Source organism: Somniosus microcephalus, chromosome 4 (assembly GCF_052327205.1).
Source record: "Somniosus microcephalus isolate GS21.2 chromosome 4, FLI_Smic_1.0, whole genome shotgun sequence".
In the NCBI taxonomy this organism is placed as follows: Eukaryota; Metazoa; Chordata; class Chondrichthyes; order Squaliformes; family Somniosidae; genus Somniosus; species Somniosus microcephalus.
This window is the reverse complement of record NC_140990.1, coordinates 91,780,200-91,797,443: the sequence shown is the minus strand read 5'-3', so window position 1 is coordinate 91,797,443 and position 17,244 is coordinate 91,780,200. Positions and strand designations below refer to the sequence as shown.

The 17,244-nt window shown below is 51.9% G+C and overlaps 1 protein-coding gene across 1 annotated transcript in view; it reads left to right on the top strand.

Moving 5' to 3' along the window:
• The first annotated feature begins 11,907 nt into the window (after positions 1-11,907).
• The window catches only part of LOC147119509 (uncharacterized), a 148,365-nt gene continuing 143,028 nt past the window's right edge, over positions 11,908-17,244 (top strand). The window contains 12 exon segments of the mRNA XM_085984107.1: positions 11,908-11,914; positions 12,612-12,723; positions 15,192-15,229; positions 15,505-15,599; positions 15,638-15,740; positions 15,784-15,826; positions 15,828-15,885; positions 15,953-16,010; positions 16,189-16,278; positions 16,412-16,460; positions 16,504-16,562; positions 16,695-16,727. Coding sequence (XP_085840233.1) covers positions 11,908-11,914; positions 12,612-12,723; positions 15,192-15,229; positions 15,505-15,599; positions 15,638-15,740; positions 15,784-15,826; positions 15,828-15,885; positions 15,953-16,010; positions 16,189-16,278; positions 16,412-16,460; positions 16,504-16,562; positions 16,695-16,727 — 745 coding nt within the window.

The following is a 17,244-nucleotide window of genomic DNA, read 5'->3' as shown; positions in this document are numbered from 1 at the left end:
CTCAGTATCAGCTGCTGTACATGTACAGTACACAGCGGGTAATAGGGAACGATTCACTCTAATCTGGTACTGTACGGCCCGTGTGTGTCTCAGTGTCAGCTCCTGTGCATGTGCAGCACACAGTGGGTAAAAGGGAACGATTCACTCCCAACTGGTGCTGCACGGCCCGTGTGTGTCTCAATTTCGGCTCCTGCACATGTACAGCACACAGCGGGTAAAAGGGAACGATTCACTCCTGTCTGGTACTGTACGGCCCGTGTGTGTCTCAGTGTCAGCTCCTGTACATGTACAGCACACAGTGGGTAAAAGGGAACGATTCACACCCGTCAGGTACTGTACGGCCCGTGTGTGTCTCAGTGACAGCTCCTGTACATGTACAGTACACAGCGGGTAAAAGGGAACGATTCACTCCCGTCTGGTACTGTACGGCCTGTGTGTGTCTCAGTGTCAGCTCCTGTACATGTACAGCACACAGCGGGTAAAAGGGAACGATTCACTCCCGCCTGGTACTGTACGGCCTGTGTGTCTCTCAGTGTCAGCTCCTGTACATGTACAGTACACAGCGGGTAAAAGGGATCAATTCACTCCGGTCTGGTACTGTACGGCCTGTGTGTGTCTCAGTGTCAGCTCCTGTACATGTGCAGGACACAGCGGGTAAAAGGGAACCATTCACTCCCGTCTGGTACTGTACGGCCCGTGTGTATCTCAGTGTCAGCTCCAGTACATGTGCAGAAAATAGCGGGTAAAAGGGAACGATTCACTCCCGTCGGGAACTTTACGGCCCGTGTGTGTCTCAGTGTCAGCTCCTGTACATGTACAGTACACAGCGGGTAAAAGGGAACGATTCACTCCCGCCTGGTACTGTATGGCCCGTGTGTGTCTCAGTGTCAGCTCCTGTACATGTACAGCACACAGCGGGTAAAAGGGAACGATTCACTCCCGCCTGGTACTGTACGGCCCGTGTGTGTCTCAGTGTCAGCTCCTGTACATGTACAGTACACAGCGGATAAAAGGGAATGATTCACTCCCGTCTGGTAATGTACGGCCCGTGTGTGTCTCAGTGTCAGCTCCTGTACATATAAAGCACACAGCGGGTAAAAGGGAACAATTCACTCCCGTCTGGTACTGCACAGCCCGTGTGTGTCTCAGTGTCAGCTCCCGTACATGTACAGCACACAGCGGGTAAAAGGGAACGATTCACTCCCCTCTGGTACTGTACGGTCCGTGTGTGTCTCAGTGTCAGCTTCTGTACATGTACAGTACACGGCGGGTAAAAGGGAACGATTCACTCCCCTCTGGTACTCTACGGTCCGTGTGTGTCTTAGTGTCAGCTCCTGTACATGTACAGCACACAGTGGGTAAAGGGAATAATTCACTCCCGTCTGGTACTGTATGACCCGTGTGTGTCTCAGTGTCAGATGCTGTACTTGTACAGCACACAGTGGGTAAAAGGGTACGATTCACTCCCGTCTGGTACTGTACGTCCCGTGTGTGTCTCAGTGTCAGCTCCTGTACATGTACAGCACACAGCGGGTAAAAGGGAACGATTCACTCCCGTCTGGTACTGTACGGCCCGTGTGTGTCTCAGTGTCAGCTCCTGTACATGTACAGCACACAGCGGATTAAAGGGAATGATTCACTCCCGTCTGGTACTGCACGGCCCGTGTGTGTCTCAGTGTCAGCTCCTGTACCTGTACAGCACACAGCGGGTAAAAGGGAACGATTCACTCCCATCTGGTTCTGTACGGCCCCTGTGTGTCTCAGTGTCAGCTCCTGTACATGTACAGTACACAGCGGGTAAAAGGGAACGATTCACTTCCGTCTGGTACTGTACGGCCAGTGTGTGTCTCAGTGTCAGCTCATGTACATGTACAGCACACAGCGGGTAAAAGGGAACGATTCACTCCCGTCTGGTACTGTACGGCCCGTGTGTGTCTCAGTGTCAGCTCCTGTACATGTACAGCACACAGCGGGTAAAAGGGAATGATTCACTCCCGTCTGGTACAGTACGGCCCATGTGTGTCTCAGTGTCAGCTCCCGTACATGTACAGTGCACCGCGAGTAAAAGGGAACGATTCACTCCCGTCTGGTACTGTACGGCCCGTGTGTGTCTCAGTTTCAGCTCCTGTACATGTACCGCACACAGCGGGTAAAAGGGAACGATTCACTCCCGTGTCGTACTGTACGGCCCGTGTGTTTTTCAGTGTCAGCTCCTGTACATGTACAGCACACCAGGTAAAAGGGAATGATTCACTCCCGTCTGGTACTGTACGGCCCGTGTGTGTCTCAATGTCAGCTCCTGTACATGTACAGAACACAGCGGGTTAAAGGGAATGATTCACTCCCGTCTGGTAATGTACGGCCCGTGTGTTTCTCAGTGTCAGCTCCTGTACATGTGCAGCACACAGCGGGTAATAGGGAACGATTCACTCCCGTCTGGTACTGTACGGCCCGCGTGTGTCTCAGTGTCAGCTCCTGTACATGTACAGCACACAATGGGTAAAAGGGAACGATTCACTCCCGTCTGGTACTGTACGGCCTGTGTGTGTCTCAGTGTCAGCTCCTGTACATGTACAGAACACAGCGGGTAAAAGGGAACGATTCACTCCCGTCTGGTACTGTACGGCCCGTGTGTGTCTCAGTGTCAGCTCCTGTACATGTACAGCACACAGTGGGTAAAAGGGAACGATTCACTCCCGTCTGGTACTGTACGGCCCGTGTGTGTCTCAGTGTCAGCTCCTGTACATGTACAGTACACAGCGGGTAAAAGGGAACGATTCACTCCCCTCTGGTACTGTACGGCCCGTGTGTGTCTCAGTGTCAGCTCCTGTAAATATACAGCACACAGCGGGTAAAAGGGAACGATTCACTCCCGTCTGGTACTGTACGGCCCGTGTGTGTCTCAGTGTCAGCTCCTGTACCTGTACAGTACACAGTGGGTAAAAGGGAACGATTCACTCCCGTCTGGTACTGTACGGCCCGTGTGTGTCTCAGTGTCAGCTCCTGCACATGTACAGTACACAGCGGGTAAAAGGGAACGATTCACTCCCGTCTGGTACTGTACGGCCCGTGTGTGTCTCAGTGTCAGCTCCTGTACATGTATAGCACACAGCGGGTAAAAGGGAACGATTCACTCCCATCTGGTATTGTACGGCCCGTGTGTGTCTCAGTGTCAGCTCCTGCACATGTACAGTACACAGCGGGTAAAAGGGAACGATTCACTCCCGTCTGGTACTGTACGGCCTGTGTGTGTCTCAGTGTCAGCTCCTGTACATGTACAGCACACAGCGGGTAAAAGGGAACAATTCACTCCCGTCTGGTACTGTACGGCCCGTGTGTGTCTCAGTATCAACTCCTGTACACGTACAGTACACAGCGGGTAAAAGGGAACAATTCACTCCCGTCTGGTAATGTATGGCCCATGTGTGTCTCAGTGTCAGCTCCTGTACATGTACAGCACACTGCGGGTAAAAGGGAACGATTCACTTCCGTCTGGTACTGTACGGCCAGTGTGTGTCTCAGTGTCAGCTCGTGTACATGTACAGCACACAGCGGGTAAAAGGGAACGATTCACTCCCGTCTGGTACTGTACGGCCCATGTGTGTCTCAGTGTCAGCTCCTGTACATGTACAGCACACACGGGTAAAAGGGAACGATTCACTCCCGTCTGGTACTGTACGGCCCGTGTGTGTCTCAATGTCAGCTCTTTTACATGTACAGCACACAGCGGGTAAAAGGGAACGATTCACTCCCGTCTGGTACTGTACGGCCCGTGTGTGTCTCAGTGTCAGCTCCTGTACATGTACAGTACACAGCGGGTAAAAGGGAATGATTCACTCCCGTCTGGTACTGTACGGCTCGTGTGTGTCTCAGTGTCAGCTCCTGTACATGTACAGAACACAGTGGGTAAAAGGGAACGATTCACTCCCGTCTGGTACTGTACGGCCCGTGTGTGTCTCAGTGTCAGCTCCTGTACATGTACAGCACACAGCGGGTAAAAGGGAACGATTCACTCCTGTCTGGTAATGTACGGCCCGTGTGTGTCTCAGTGTCAGCTCCTGTACATGTACAGAACACAGCGGGTAAAAGGGAACGATTCACTCCCGTCTGGTACTGTACGGCCCGTGTGTGTCTCAGTGTCAGCTCCTGTACATGTACAGTACACAGCGGGTAAAAGGGAACGATTCACTCCCGTCTGGTACTGTACGGCCCGTGTGTGTCTCAGTGTCAGCTCCTGTACATGTACAGTACACAGCGGGTAAAAGGGAACGATTCACTCCCTTCTGGTACTGTACGGCCCGTGTGTGTCTCAGTGTCAGCTCCTGTAAATATACAGCACACAGCGGGTAAAAGGGAACGATTCACTCCCGTCTGGTACTGTACGGCCCGTGTGTGTCTCAGTGTCAACTCCTGTACACGTACAGTACACAGCGGGTAAAAGGGAACAGTTCACTCCCGTCTGGTTGTGTACGGCCCGTGTGTGTCTCAGTGTCAGCTCCTGTACATGTACAGCACACAGCGGGTAAAAGGGAACGATTCACTTCCGTCTGGTACTGTACGGCCCGTGTGTGTCTCAGTGTCAGCTCGGGTACATGTACAGCACACAGCGGGTAAAAGGGAACGATTCACTCCCGTCTGGTAATGTACGGCCCGTGTGTGTCTCAGTGTCAGCTCCTGTACATGTACAGTACACAGCGGGTAAAATGGAACGATTCACTCCCGCCTGGTACTGTACGGCCCGTGTGTGTCTCAGTGTCAGCTCCTGTAAATATGCAGCACACAGCGGGTAAATGGGAACGATTCACTCCCGTCTGGTACTGTATGGCCCGCGTGTGTCTCAGTGTCAGCTCCTGTACATGTTCAGCACACAGTGGGTAAAAGGGAACGATGCACTCCCGTCGGGTACTGCACGGCCCGTGTGTGTCTCAGTGTCAGCTCCTGTACATGTACAGTACACAGCGGGTAAAATGGAACGATTCACTCCCGTCTGGTACTGTATGGCCCGTTTGTATCTCAGTGTCAGCTCCTGCACATGTACAGCACACAGCTTGTTAAAGAGAATGATTCACTCCCGTCTGGTACTGTATGTCCCGTATGTGTCTCAGAGTCAGCTCCTGTACATGTACAGTACACAACGGGTTAAAGGGAATGATTCACTCCCGTCTGGTACTGTACGGCCCGTGTGTGTCTCAGTGTCAGCTCCTGTACATGTACAGTACACAGCGGCTAAGAGGGAACGATTCACTCCCGTCTGGTACTGCACGGCCCGTGTGTGTCTCAGTGACAGCTCCTGTACATGTACAGCACACAGCGGGTAAGAGGGAACGATTCACTCCCGTCTGGTACTGTACGGCCCGTGTGTGTCTCAGTGACAGCTCCTGTCCATGTACAGCACACAGCGGGTAAGAGGTAACTGTAACATATTGTCTACCTCTTTGTATCCTTGAACCAACATGACAAACAACACAGATTAACCGGTCATTCAAAGGTACAGGAGGAGGCCATTCCGCCCCTCGAGCCTGCTCCGTCATTCAATCAGGTCACGGCTGATCCGTACCTCAACCCCATTTACCCCCCATTGCTCCCTATCCCATGAGACCCTTCCCCAACAAGAATCTATCATCTCGGTCTCGAAAGCTTCAATTGAGCCCCAGCCTCAACAGCTTTTGCGGGGGCGAGCATTCCAGATTTCCACTACCCTCTGTGTGAAGAAGTGCTTCCCGACATCACCCCTGAATGGCCTGGCTCTAATTTTAAAGTTTTGCCCCCATGTTCCGGACTCCCCCCGCCCCCCCCGCCTCCAGAGGAGATAGTTTCTCTCTCCACCTACCCTATCGACTCCTTTAACATTTTCAACAGCTCGATTAAACCACCCTTCAACCTTCTAAACTCAAGGGAATACAAACCAGGTTTATGCACCCATTCCTCGTCACTTAACCCTCTAAGTCCCGGGTGTCATTCTTGTGAATCTGCGCTGCCGCCACCCCCCCCCCGCCTCCAAGGCCAATATATCCTTCCTGAGCTGTGGTGCGCCAGAACTGCCAGCAGTTACCGCAGGTTGGGTCCATTCTGATTGCGGGAGCTTGCTGTGCACAAATTGGCTGCCAACGTTTTGCCTGCATTGCAACGGTGACTACACTTCAAAAGTAATTAATTAGCTGTAAAGCGCTTTGCGACGTGCCGAGGTTGTGAGCGGCGTTGTATCCATCATAGAATCATATAGACTTACAGCACAGAAAGTGGCCATTCGGCCCATTGTGTCCGTGCCGGCCGACAAAGAGCTATCCAGCCTAATCCCACTTTCCAGCACTTGGTCCGTAGCCCTGCAGATTACGGCACTTCAAGTGTACATCCAAGTACTTTTTAAACGTGATGAGTGTCTCTGCCTCGACCACCCTTTGAGGCAGTGAGTTCCAGACCCCCACCACCCTCTGGGTGAAGACATTTCTCCTCAACTCCCCTCTAAACCTCCGACCAATTACTTTAAATCTTTGCCCCCTGGTTATTGACCTCTCTGCTAAGGGAAATATATCCTTCCTTTCCACTCTATCTAGGCCCCTCATAATTTTATACACCTCAATAAGTCTCCCCTCAGCCTCCTCTGTTCCAAAGAAAACAGACCTCAGCCTATCCAGTCTTTCCTCATAGCTAAAATTCTCCAGCCCAGGCAACATCCTCGTAAATCCCCTCTGCACCCTCTCCAGTGCAATCACATCCTTCCTGTAATGTGAACAGAACTGCACGCAGTACTCTAGCTGAGGCCTAACTAGTATTTTATACAGTTCAAGCATAACCTCCCTGCTCTTGTATTCTATGCCTCGGATAATAAAGGCAAGTATCCCGTATGCCTTCTTAACCACCTTATCTACCTGGCCTGCTACCTTCAGGGATCTGTGGACATGCACTCCAAGGTCTCTCCGTTCCTCTGCACTACTCAGTATCCTACCATTTATAATGTATTCCCTTGTCTTGTTAGCCCTCCCCAAATACATTACCTCACAGTTCTCCAGATTGAATTCCATTTGCCACTGTTCTGCCCACCTGACCAGTCCATTGATATCTTCCTGCAGTCTACAGCTTTCTTCTTCATTATCAACCACACGGCCAATTTTAGTATCATCTGCAAACTTCTTAATTGTACTTCCTACATTCAAGTCCAAACCATTGATATATACCACAGAAAGCAAAGGTCCCAGTACTGAGCCCTGCGGAACCCCATTGGAAACAGCCTTCCAGTCACAAAAACACCCTTCAACCATTACCCTCTGCTTCCTGCCTGTAAATGCCAAGTTCCGTCTTTGCTTCTAAGTGTGGGATCACCGGCCCACCCCGCCCAACCCCACCCCCCATCGCCCCCACCCCCCTCCCACCACCCCTGGTACAGTGACAAACCCTTTGGGTGCCTCGAACCCCCACCCCAAGTCAGGAGTGTGATGGAATACTCTCCACTTGCCTGGATGAGTGCAGCTCCAACAACACTCAAGAAGCTCGACACCATCCAGGGCAAAGTAGCCCGCTTGATTGGCACCCCATCCACCACCTTAAACATTCACTCCCTCCACCACCGGCGTACCGTGGCTGCAGTGTGTACCATCTACAAGATGCACTGCAGCAACTCGCCAAGGCTTCTTCAGCAGCACCTCCCAAACCCGCAACCTCTTCCACCTAGAAGGACAAGGGCAGCAGGCGCATGGGAACACCACCACCTCCAAGTTCCCCTCAAAGTCACACACCATCCTGACTTGCAAATATACCGGCCGCCCCTTCATCATCGCTGGGTCAACATCCTGGAACTCCCTCTCTAACAGCACTGTGGGAATACATTCACCACACGGATTGCAGCAGTTCAAGAAGGCGGCTCACCACCACATTCTCAAGGGCAATTAGGGATGGGCAATAAATGCTGGCCTTGCCAGCGACGCCCACGTCCCATAAACGAACGAAAAAAAACCACCCCCATAGTCTCCCTCAGCCACCACACACAGCCTCCCAGCCGTCACACTCCCTGGATGCCTTCAATCGCGCTGCGAGCTCCACCCGCCCCACCCCGACCCCGCGCGCCCCTGCCCATGTCCGACATCCAGTTTCCAGCCCCTCCCCACTCTCCGAACACCATCGGGGGATTGGGTACCGGGGAAATGACCCCCACCCACCTCGGCTGACACCTCTTTCTCGTCAGTGGACAGAGTCGGACGGCGATGCAGTCTGCAGTTGATCATCCACCATCTCGGGGAAAGGGCCGCTCGGGGCGTCCGGCCTCCGTGGAACCCGGGCCCCCCACCCCCAGCGTGAGGCCGCATCCTTCAGGAGAGGGAGCAAGAGAGAGTGGGGTGGGTGGGTGGGCGCAGGAGAACCGAGCGAGGAGTCACCGCACCGTCTTACCATCATTCAGGAGGACCTCACGGAGTCACGGGGCAGCTGCGGGCGTCCTGCGAGAAAATCTGCCGAGTTCTTCGCCTCCCCTCAAGAGGTGGCTGGCACACGTGTCCTCCTTGGGCTGTGTAGTTTTCTCGGCTGGAGCTGCAAGGCAGAGTGCACCAGGGGCTAGCGAGAGAGTGTATTGAGCCGTCGTCGGCAGATCGGGCTGGGCTTACCTGTTCAGACTCGCCCTCCCCCGTCACTCACACCGCGCCCTCTCTGTCTGGGCAGGGATCAGGGGTAATCAGCGCAACATCCTGCTGGCTGGGGCTACATTCCAATCGAGCTCGTACTGGGACTGGGAGAAGGAGCTCTGGTGGAAACAAGGGAGAGGAGATGGAAAAAGAGAGAGGGAGGGAGGGAGAGAGAGAGAGAGAGACTGTGAGAGGGAGAGACAGATGGACAGAGACAGTGAGATAGACAGAAAGAATCAGAGAGGGAGACAGAGATAGAGACACTGAGACACAGAGAGAGAGAGAGAGAGAGACAGAGAGAGAGAGACAGAGAGAGAGAGAGACAGAGAGAGAGCCAGAGAGAGAGACACAGAGAGAGAGACAGAGAGACAGAGAGACAGAGAGGGATAGAGAGAGAGAGAGAGAGAGAGACAGAGAGGGATAGAGAGAGAGAGAGAGAGAGAGAGACAGAGAGAGACAGACAGTCAGAGAGAGAGAGAGACAGACAGACAGAGGGATACAAAGAGACAAAGAGAGATAGAGAGAGACAGAGAGAGAGACACAGAGAGAGAGACAGAGAGAGAGACAGTCAGAGAGAGAGAGAAAGGCAGACAGAGAGAGGGATACAGAGAGACAGAGAGAGAGAGAGAGAGAGAGAGGGATAGAGAGAGACACAGAGAGAGAGAGAGACACTGAGAGAGACAGACGGTCAGAGAGAAAGAGACAGAGAGAGGGATATGGAGAGACAGAGAGAGGGATAGGGAGAGACAGAGACAGAGAGAGGGATAGGGAGAGCCAGAGAGAGGGATAGAGAGAGACAGAGAGAGGGATAGAGAGACACTGAGAGAGAGAGGCAGAGAGATAAGGGGAATGCAGCGGGTGTAATGCATTTGGATTTTCAAAAGGTCCTCGATCAGATACCGTGCAGACTCACGGCTAAGGTCAGAGCTGGTGGAGTCATAAGAACATAAGAAATAGGAGCAGGAGTCGGCCATTCGGCCCCTCGAGCCTGCTCCGCCATTCAATGAGATCATGGCTGATCTTCTGCCTCAACTCCATTCACCGGCCCTATCGCCATATCCCTTGATGCCCTCACTGGTCAGAAATCTATCAACTTCTGTTTTGAATGTACCCAATGACTGAGCCTCCACAGCCCTCTGGGGTAGAGAATTCCAAAGATTCACCACCCTCTGTGTGAAGAAATTTCTTCTCATCTCAGTCCTGAATGGCCGACCCTTTATCCTGAGGCTGTGGCCCCTGGTTCTAGACTCCCCAGCCAAGGGAAACATTCTCCCAGCATCCACCCCATCAAGCCCTGTAATAATTTTGTATGCTTCAATGAGATCCCCTCTCATTCTTCTGAATTCAAGAGAATACAGGCCTAGTTTACTTAATCTCTTCTCATACGACAGTCCCGCCATCCCAGGAATCAATCTCGTGAACCTTCGTTGCACTCCCTCTATGGCAAGTATATCCTTCCTTAGGTATGAAGAGATTGCAAAGTCTCTGTTTAAAGAATTAACTCAGTCGAGAATATTTTGTGGACTTTATGGGATTTTTCTGAGAGTATTTTCCCTGTGATGGGATCGCCCTGTGCAGATACGTGAAAAACTGGTTTGTTAAAACTTCAGAGAACGCATGGCAGTAGGCTGTGACAAAAGAACTGTCAGTCATCCAGAATGTATGGGTTCGCCCGACAGTCCTGGAAAAATGAAGGGGGGGGGCCATTGACGAAGGGGCTGAGGACCCTGAGGCACCATTCAACTTGAACCTATTAGAAAGCCACTCTAATATGCAAAAGCACTTCTCACCTCCATCTCAGAAGGGAAGCAGAACAATGAACCCACTAGCCTAGCCAGCCGAAGAGGAGCCAGTTTTTCCCAACACAAAGACCGAAAGAGGTCCCAGACTTAGGGCCATTGGCCCAATCATGGAATACTCATGGGTCTGATGATGGCCCATCACTGACTAAGCACCGGAGTGCTTAGAAACAAAAGGATTTTAAAGATTGGCGGGAAAGATAGTGGTAGCAAGACTCCTATAAAGATAGATCCTTTTCCACCATTCTCTCTCTCTCGCTCTCGCTCCACCAAGATCGAACTAACAAGAAGAAGTACCAGGGGAAGAAGCCGCTGAGACTGAGAACCGCATACCCCTCACAGGGAACGGCCTCCGGGCAGTGACTTCCCACAGCTGAGCAGAGCGATCGAGACCGACTGTGTGTGGTGGTAAGCATGGTCTCGAGTGTCCCAAGCCGGTAACCAGATATCCCAGGCGAGCTGGGTGAGGCGTAAGGGCTCAGGGTTTTTCTCAGAAGTGAAGTTTTTTTGGGCTATTCCGGGGTGGAAGCTTCGTTTGGTTCAGCCAGGTGAAGGGGCTTATGCGACTGGGTAATTCGTTGGTAGGGGTGGAATCAGCGTCTACCATAGCAACAAGGGAATTACTGCATGTTATAGTCCCCAGTTGTGTACTGTATGTACGATAGCAAAATACTGCAGATGCTGGAAATCTGAAATAACAACAGAAAATGCTGGAAAAACTCAGCAGGCCAGGCAACATCCGTGGAGAGAGAAACAGAGTTAACGTTTCGGGTGAACCCTTTATCAAGACTAAAGAAGCACAGGAAATGAAATAGATTAAGAGGCCAGGCTGGGAGAGAACAAAAGAGAAGAGGAGACATTAAGAGGTATTCAAAACGAGACGAGATGGTGATAGGACTAGTGGAGACAAAAGACGGCTCTAGATTAGGTGTGAAATGTGCTGGCAGAATGGGAGACAGCTGCCATGTGGGAGAGAGAAAAAAAAGAGGGGGGGGGCAGGAAAAACCAAAACAAAGGTGTGGATAAAAAATATAAGTAAAAATGTGATAGGGGCCGAGGTTATGATCTGAAATTGTTGAACTCGATATTGAATCCGGAAGGCTGTAAAGTGCCCAATCAGAAGATGAGGTGCTGTTCCTCGAGCTTACTGTATGTATGTTGTTTGTAACCTGTATGTATGTATGTTTGTTCCTCGAGTGTACTGTATGTATGTTGTTTGTAATCTGGATATTATTCTCCACAGAGACAGTGATTTTGTTTAGTAGTGCATGTTTTAGCCAGTGTATGTTAGACCAAATAAATATAAGTATGATTTTTCACCGAAGCATTCCTGTCCGTGACTTATTCCATTTACACTCTGAATATTAATTCCCGGGTATAGAACTTTAGTAAGGCGGGGGCGATTCGAACCGTCCCGTCTAGCAATTGGGCTAGGATCAAAACCGCTTACAGGTAAGGAGACCAAAATTGTACACAGTCAAGGGACAAACAGCAGAATGGATAGTAAGATGGCCAAAAAACAGAAACAGAGAATTGGGGTTAAAGGTCTTTACTCCGACGGGCGGGAGGTGGGAAGTGGTGTTCCACAAGGATCGGTGCTGGGACCACTGTTGTTCACCATTTACACAAACGATTTAGACTCGGGAATCGGAAGCACAATTTCAAACTTTGCGGATGACCTCAACTACGCGGGGGTTTAGTTAATACAGAGGAGGACTGCGACAAAATATAGGAAGTCATTATTAACTTGCAGAAAGGGCGTGTGATTGGTGAATTAATTTCAGTATAGATATGTGTGAAGTAGTGTAGTATGTAAGGACAAATAAAAAGGCCACATACTCGTTGGAAGATAAGGTGCTAAATGAGGGATAGGAACAAAGGGATCAGGGGGCAAAGATACACAAATCACTAAAAGTAGCGACGAGGGTTCACAAGGCCATAAAAATGCAAATAAAGCACTGGGATTCATTTCTTGAGAGAAAGAATTGAAAAGCACAGAAGTAACATTAAACTAACACACAGCCCGTCCCACTCTCAGATACCAGCTCCTCCATCACCCACACACAGCCTGTCCCACTCTCAGATACCAGCTCCTCCATCACCCACACAGCCTGTCCCACTCTCCGATACCAGCTCCTCCATCACCCACACACAGCCTGTCCCACTCTCAGATACCAGCTCCTCCATCACTAACATACAGCCTGTCCCACTCTCAGATACCAGCTCCTCCATCACCCACACACAGCCTGTCCCACTCTCAGATACCAGCTCCTCCATCACCCACACACAGCCTGTCCCACTCTCAGATACCAGATCCTCCATCACCCACACACAGCCTGTCCCACTCTCAGATACCAGCTCCTCCATCACTAACACACAGCCTGTCCCACTCTCAGATACCAGCTCCTCCATCACCCACACACAGCCTGTCCCACTCTCAGATACCAGCTCCTCCATCACCCACACACAGCCTGTCCCACTCTCAGATACCAGCTCCTCCATCACCCACACACAGCCTGTCCCACTCTCAGATACCAGCTCCTCCATCACCCACACACAGCCTGTCCAACTCTCAGATACCAGCTCCTCCATCACTAACACACAGCCTGTCCCACTCTCAGATACCAGCTCCTCCATCACTAACACACAGCCTGTGCCACTCTCCGGTACCAGCTCCTCCATCACCCACACACAGCCTGTCCCACTCTCAGATACCAGCTGTAAGATTCGCAATTTTCAGCAAAAATCATGCAAGAAACCTGGATAAAATAAGACTGTTTATTGACCAAAGTAAGCTTGCACAGAAAAACCTTTGATAAAAGGGCATACAAAATGGCCGCCAGGCCCCGTGATCAGTTTATGAACCATTTTATTTCTGTTACTGCAAGCCAGACAGGCTTGTGGATTGAAGACAGTGAGCCCACGAAAGCCAGTCTCTGGGAACCGAAACTCAGAGCAACAGCATACATATTCAATGGATTATAAGTACAGGATGGGGCCCATCAAGATATGGGCGGACAATGTAAAAACACTTATACCCATTTATCGTACAAAGGAAAAACCGTTTAGCAGCCATCAAGGAAAATGTCCGGACCGATCAATATGCGAACCGAGTCACGGTGACAATGAAAAAGACATTGAAAGACATTATCGGCCAGGAAGGCCAGTTTAAGTTATCACCGGCTCCGTTACAAGACAAAGCGTCCCTGCAGAGATTTCTGCCCGCCAAAATTAATACAAAGACAGGACTATGATTTGGCGGGAGATAAGACTGTCCCAAAAGGGTATAACTATGGATTGAAAGTCCATCTAAGTAACTGGAACAACTTCGGACTTCGGGTTACTTGAACAACTTCTTCTTCACTGCCACGGCTTCTTGTTGGGCGACTTCAGGCTTCCATTTCTTCAAGAACTTTCTTCTACGAGGAACGAACGAAGGGCGGACGGTGCCCGGATCGGCGCCTCTTCCACTTCGGCAGATCGATGAAAACGTTTTCGTCTTTTTAAAGACGGACGGTTTCGGTAAAAGGACAACGTGGTCGGTGTTCAGCCAAACAAGGCTCGGCCACGACGAGAAGACGACGAGGGTGGCCCGGGTACTGGGGTCGGGAGATCATCGACGACCCAGGCCGACGGAGAAGAAACCCTCTGGAGAACCGGCGATCGATGCCACAAGATTCTCCCATGTGCATAACCTGCATCTAGGTCTGCTCCATGAACAAAACCCCACGATTGTGGATCTCAACCTTAACGAGCGCTCATCGAGGCTGGGTCTACCCCACCGCCTCGAGGGAGGAGAGAATATCGACTGCGCCAGAAGTTTCCAAATCCACGTGACGACGGGAAGCGGTGCCAAAAGGGCTGCGAACCCCCTTTCTCGCGATTTCGAGAGTGGTGAGCATGATCCCAAGTTCCCCAGGTCGAAACTTAGTTTAGGTATAGGGGAGGGAGTTAAGGGAAATCGTAATGTGTTTCCCCTTTTTCGATGTGCCGTGTGTTCCCCATTTCCATAGAGTCAAGTTCATAAATTTGTGCATGATTGTAGTAACTTTAATCTGTGCCTATGACATGTATTTTGTAATGCTTCAAACTGTTTAAAAATAAAAGCATCCATTTCGTGCTATTCAACCTGGTCTATTGAGTTCTTTCTCTGCACTACTGTTCTCTGCACCTAAGTCCAAGGTCTAGAACCGTAGGGGGAGTGGGTCGAACCACTCAAGGGTAATTATTGCACGAAGCCTGGCAGGAGACCAGAAAGAGCAAGAGAAACCCCCTACACAGCTCCTCCATCACCCACACACAGCCTGTCCCACTCTCAGATACCAGCTCCTCCATCACCCACACACAGCCTGTCCCACTCTCAGATACCAGCTCCTCCATCACTAACACACAGCCTGTCCCACTCTCAGATACCAGCTCCTCCATCACCCACACACAGCCTGTCCCACTTTCAGATACCAGCTCCTCCATCACCCACACACAGCCTGTCCCACTCTCAGATACCAGCTCCTCCATCACTCACACACAGCCTGTCCCACTCTCAGATATCAGCTCCTCCATCACCCACACACAGCCTGTCCCACTCTCCGATACCAGATCCTCCATCACTAACACACAGCCTGTCCCACTCTCAGATACCAGCTCCTCCATCACCCACACACAGCCTGTCCCACTCTCAGATACCAGCTCCTCCATCACCCACACACAGCCTGTCCCACTCTCAGATACCAGCTCCTCCATCACCCACACACAGCCTGTCCCACTCTGTGATACCAGCTCCTCCATCACCGCCACACAGCCTGTCCCACTCTCAGATACCAGCTCCTCCATCACACACACACAGCCTGTCCCACTCTCAGATACCAGGTCCTCCATCACTAACACACAGCCTGTCCCACTCTCAGATACCAGCTCCTCCATCACCCACACACAGCCTGTCCCACTCTCAGATACCAGCTCCTCCATCAGCCACACACAGCCTGTCACACCCTCAGATACCAGCCCCTCCATCAGCCACACACAGCCTGTCCCACTCTCGGATACCAGCTCCTCCATCACCCACACACAGCCTGTCCCACACTCAGATACCAGCTCCTCCATCACCCACACACAGACTGTCCCGCTCTCAGATACCAGCTCCTCCATCACCCACACACAGCCTGTCCCACTCTCAGATACCAGCTCCTCCGTCACCCACACACAGACTGTCCCACTCTCACATACCAGCTCCTCCATCACCCACACACAGCCTGTCCCACTCTCAGATACCAGCTCCTCCATCACCCACACACAGCCTGTCCCACTCTCAGATACCAGCTCCTCCATCACCCACACACAGCCTGTCCCACTCTCAGATACCAGCTCATCCATCACCCACACACAGTCTGTCCCACTCTCAGATACCAGCTCCTCCATCACCCACACACAGCCTGTCCCACTCTCAGATACCAGCTCCTCCATCACCCACACACAGCGTGTCCCACTCTCAGATACCAGCTCCTCCATCACCCACACACTGCCTGTCCAACTCTCAGATACCAGCTCCTCCATCACCCACACACAGCCTGTCCCACTCTCAGATACCAGCTCCTCCATCACCCACACACAGCCTGTCCCACTATCAGATACCAGCTCCTCCATCACCCACACACAGCCTGTCCCACTCTCAGATACCAGCCCCTCCATCACCCACACACAGCCTGTCCCACTCTCAGATACCAGCTCCTCCATCACTAACACACAGCCTGTCCCACTCTCAGATACCAGCTCCTCCATCACCCACACACAGCCTGTCCCACTCTCAGATACCAGCTCCTCCATCACCCACACACAGTCTGTCCCACTCTCAGATACCAGCTCCTCCATCACCCACACACAGCCTATCCCACTCTCAGATACCAGCTCCTCCATCACTAACACACAGCCTGTCCCACTCTCAGATACCAGCTCCTCCATCACCCAAACACAGTCTGTCCCACTCTCAGATAACAGCTCCTCCATCACCCACACACAGCCTGTCCCACTCTCAGATACCAGCTCCTCCATCACCCACACACAGCCTGTCCCACTCTCAGATACCAGCTCCTCCATCAACCACACACAGCCTGCCCCACTCTCAGATACCAGCTCCTCCATCACCCACACACAGCCTGTCCCACTCTCAGATACCAGCTCCTCCATCACCCACACACAGCCTGTCCCACTCTCAGATACCAGCTCCTCCATCACTAACACACAGCCTATCCCACTCTCAGATACCAGCTCCTCCATCACCCACACACAGCCTGCCCACTCTCAGATACCAGCTCCTCCATCACCCACACACAGCCTGTCCCACTCTCAGATACCAGCTACTCCATCACCCACACACAGCCTGTCCCACTTTCAGATACCAGCTCCTCCATCACTAACACACAGCCTGTCCCACTCTCAGATACCAGCTCCTCCATCACCCACACACAGCCTGTCCCACTCTCAGATACCAGCTCCTCCATCACCCACACACAGCCTGTCCCACTCTCAGATACCAGCTCCTCCATCACTAACACACAGCCTGTCCCACTCTCAGATACCAGCTCCTCCATCACCCACACACAGCCTGTCCCACTCTCAGATACCAGCTCCTCCATCACACACACACAGCCTGTCCCACTCTCAGATACCAGCGCCTCAATCACCCACACACAGCCTGTCCCACTCTCAGATACCAGCTCCTCCATTGCCCACACACAGCCTGTCCCACTCTCAGATACCAGCTCCTCCATCATTAACACAGCCTGTCCCACTCTCAGATACCAGCTCCTCCATCACCCACACACAGCCTGTCCCACTCT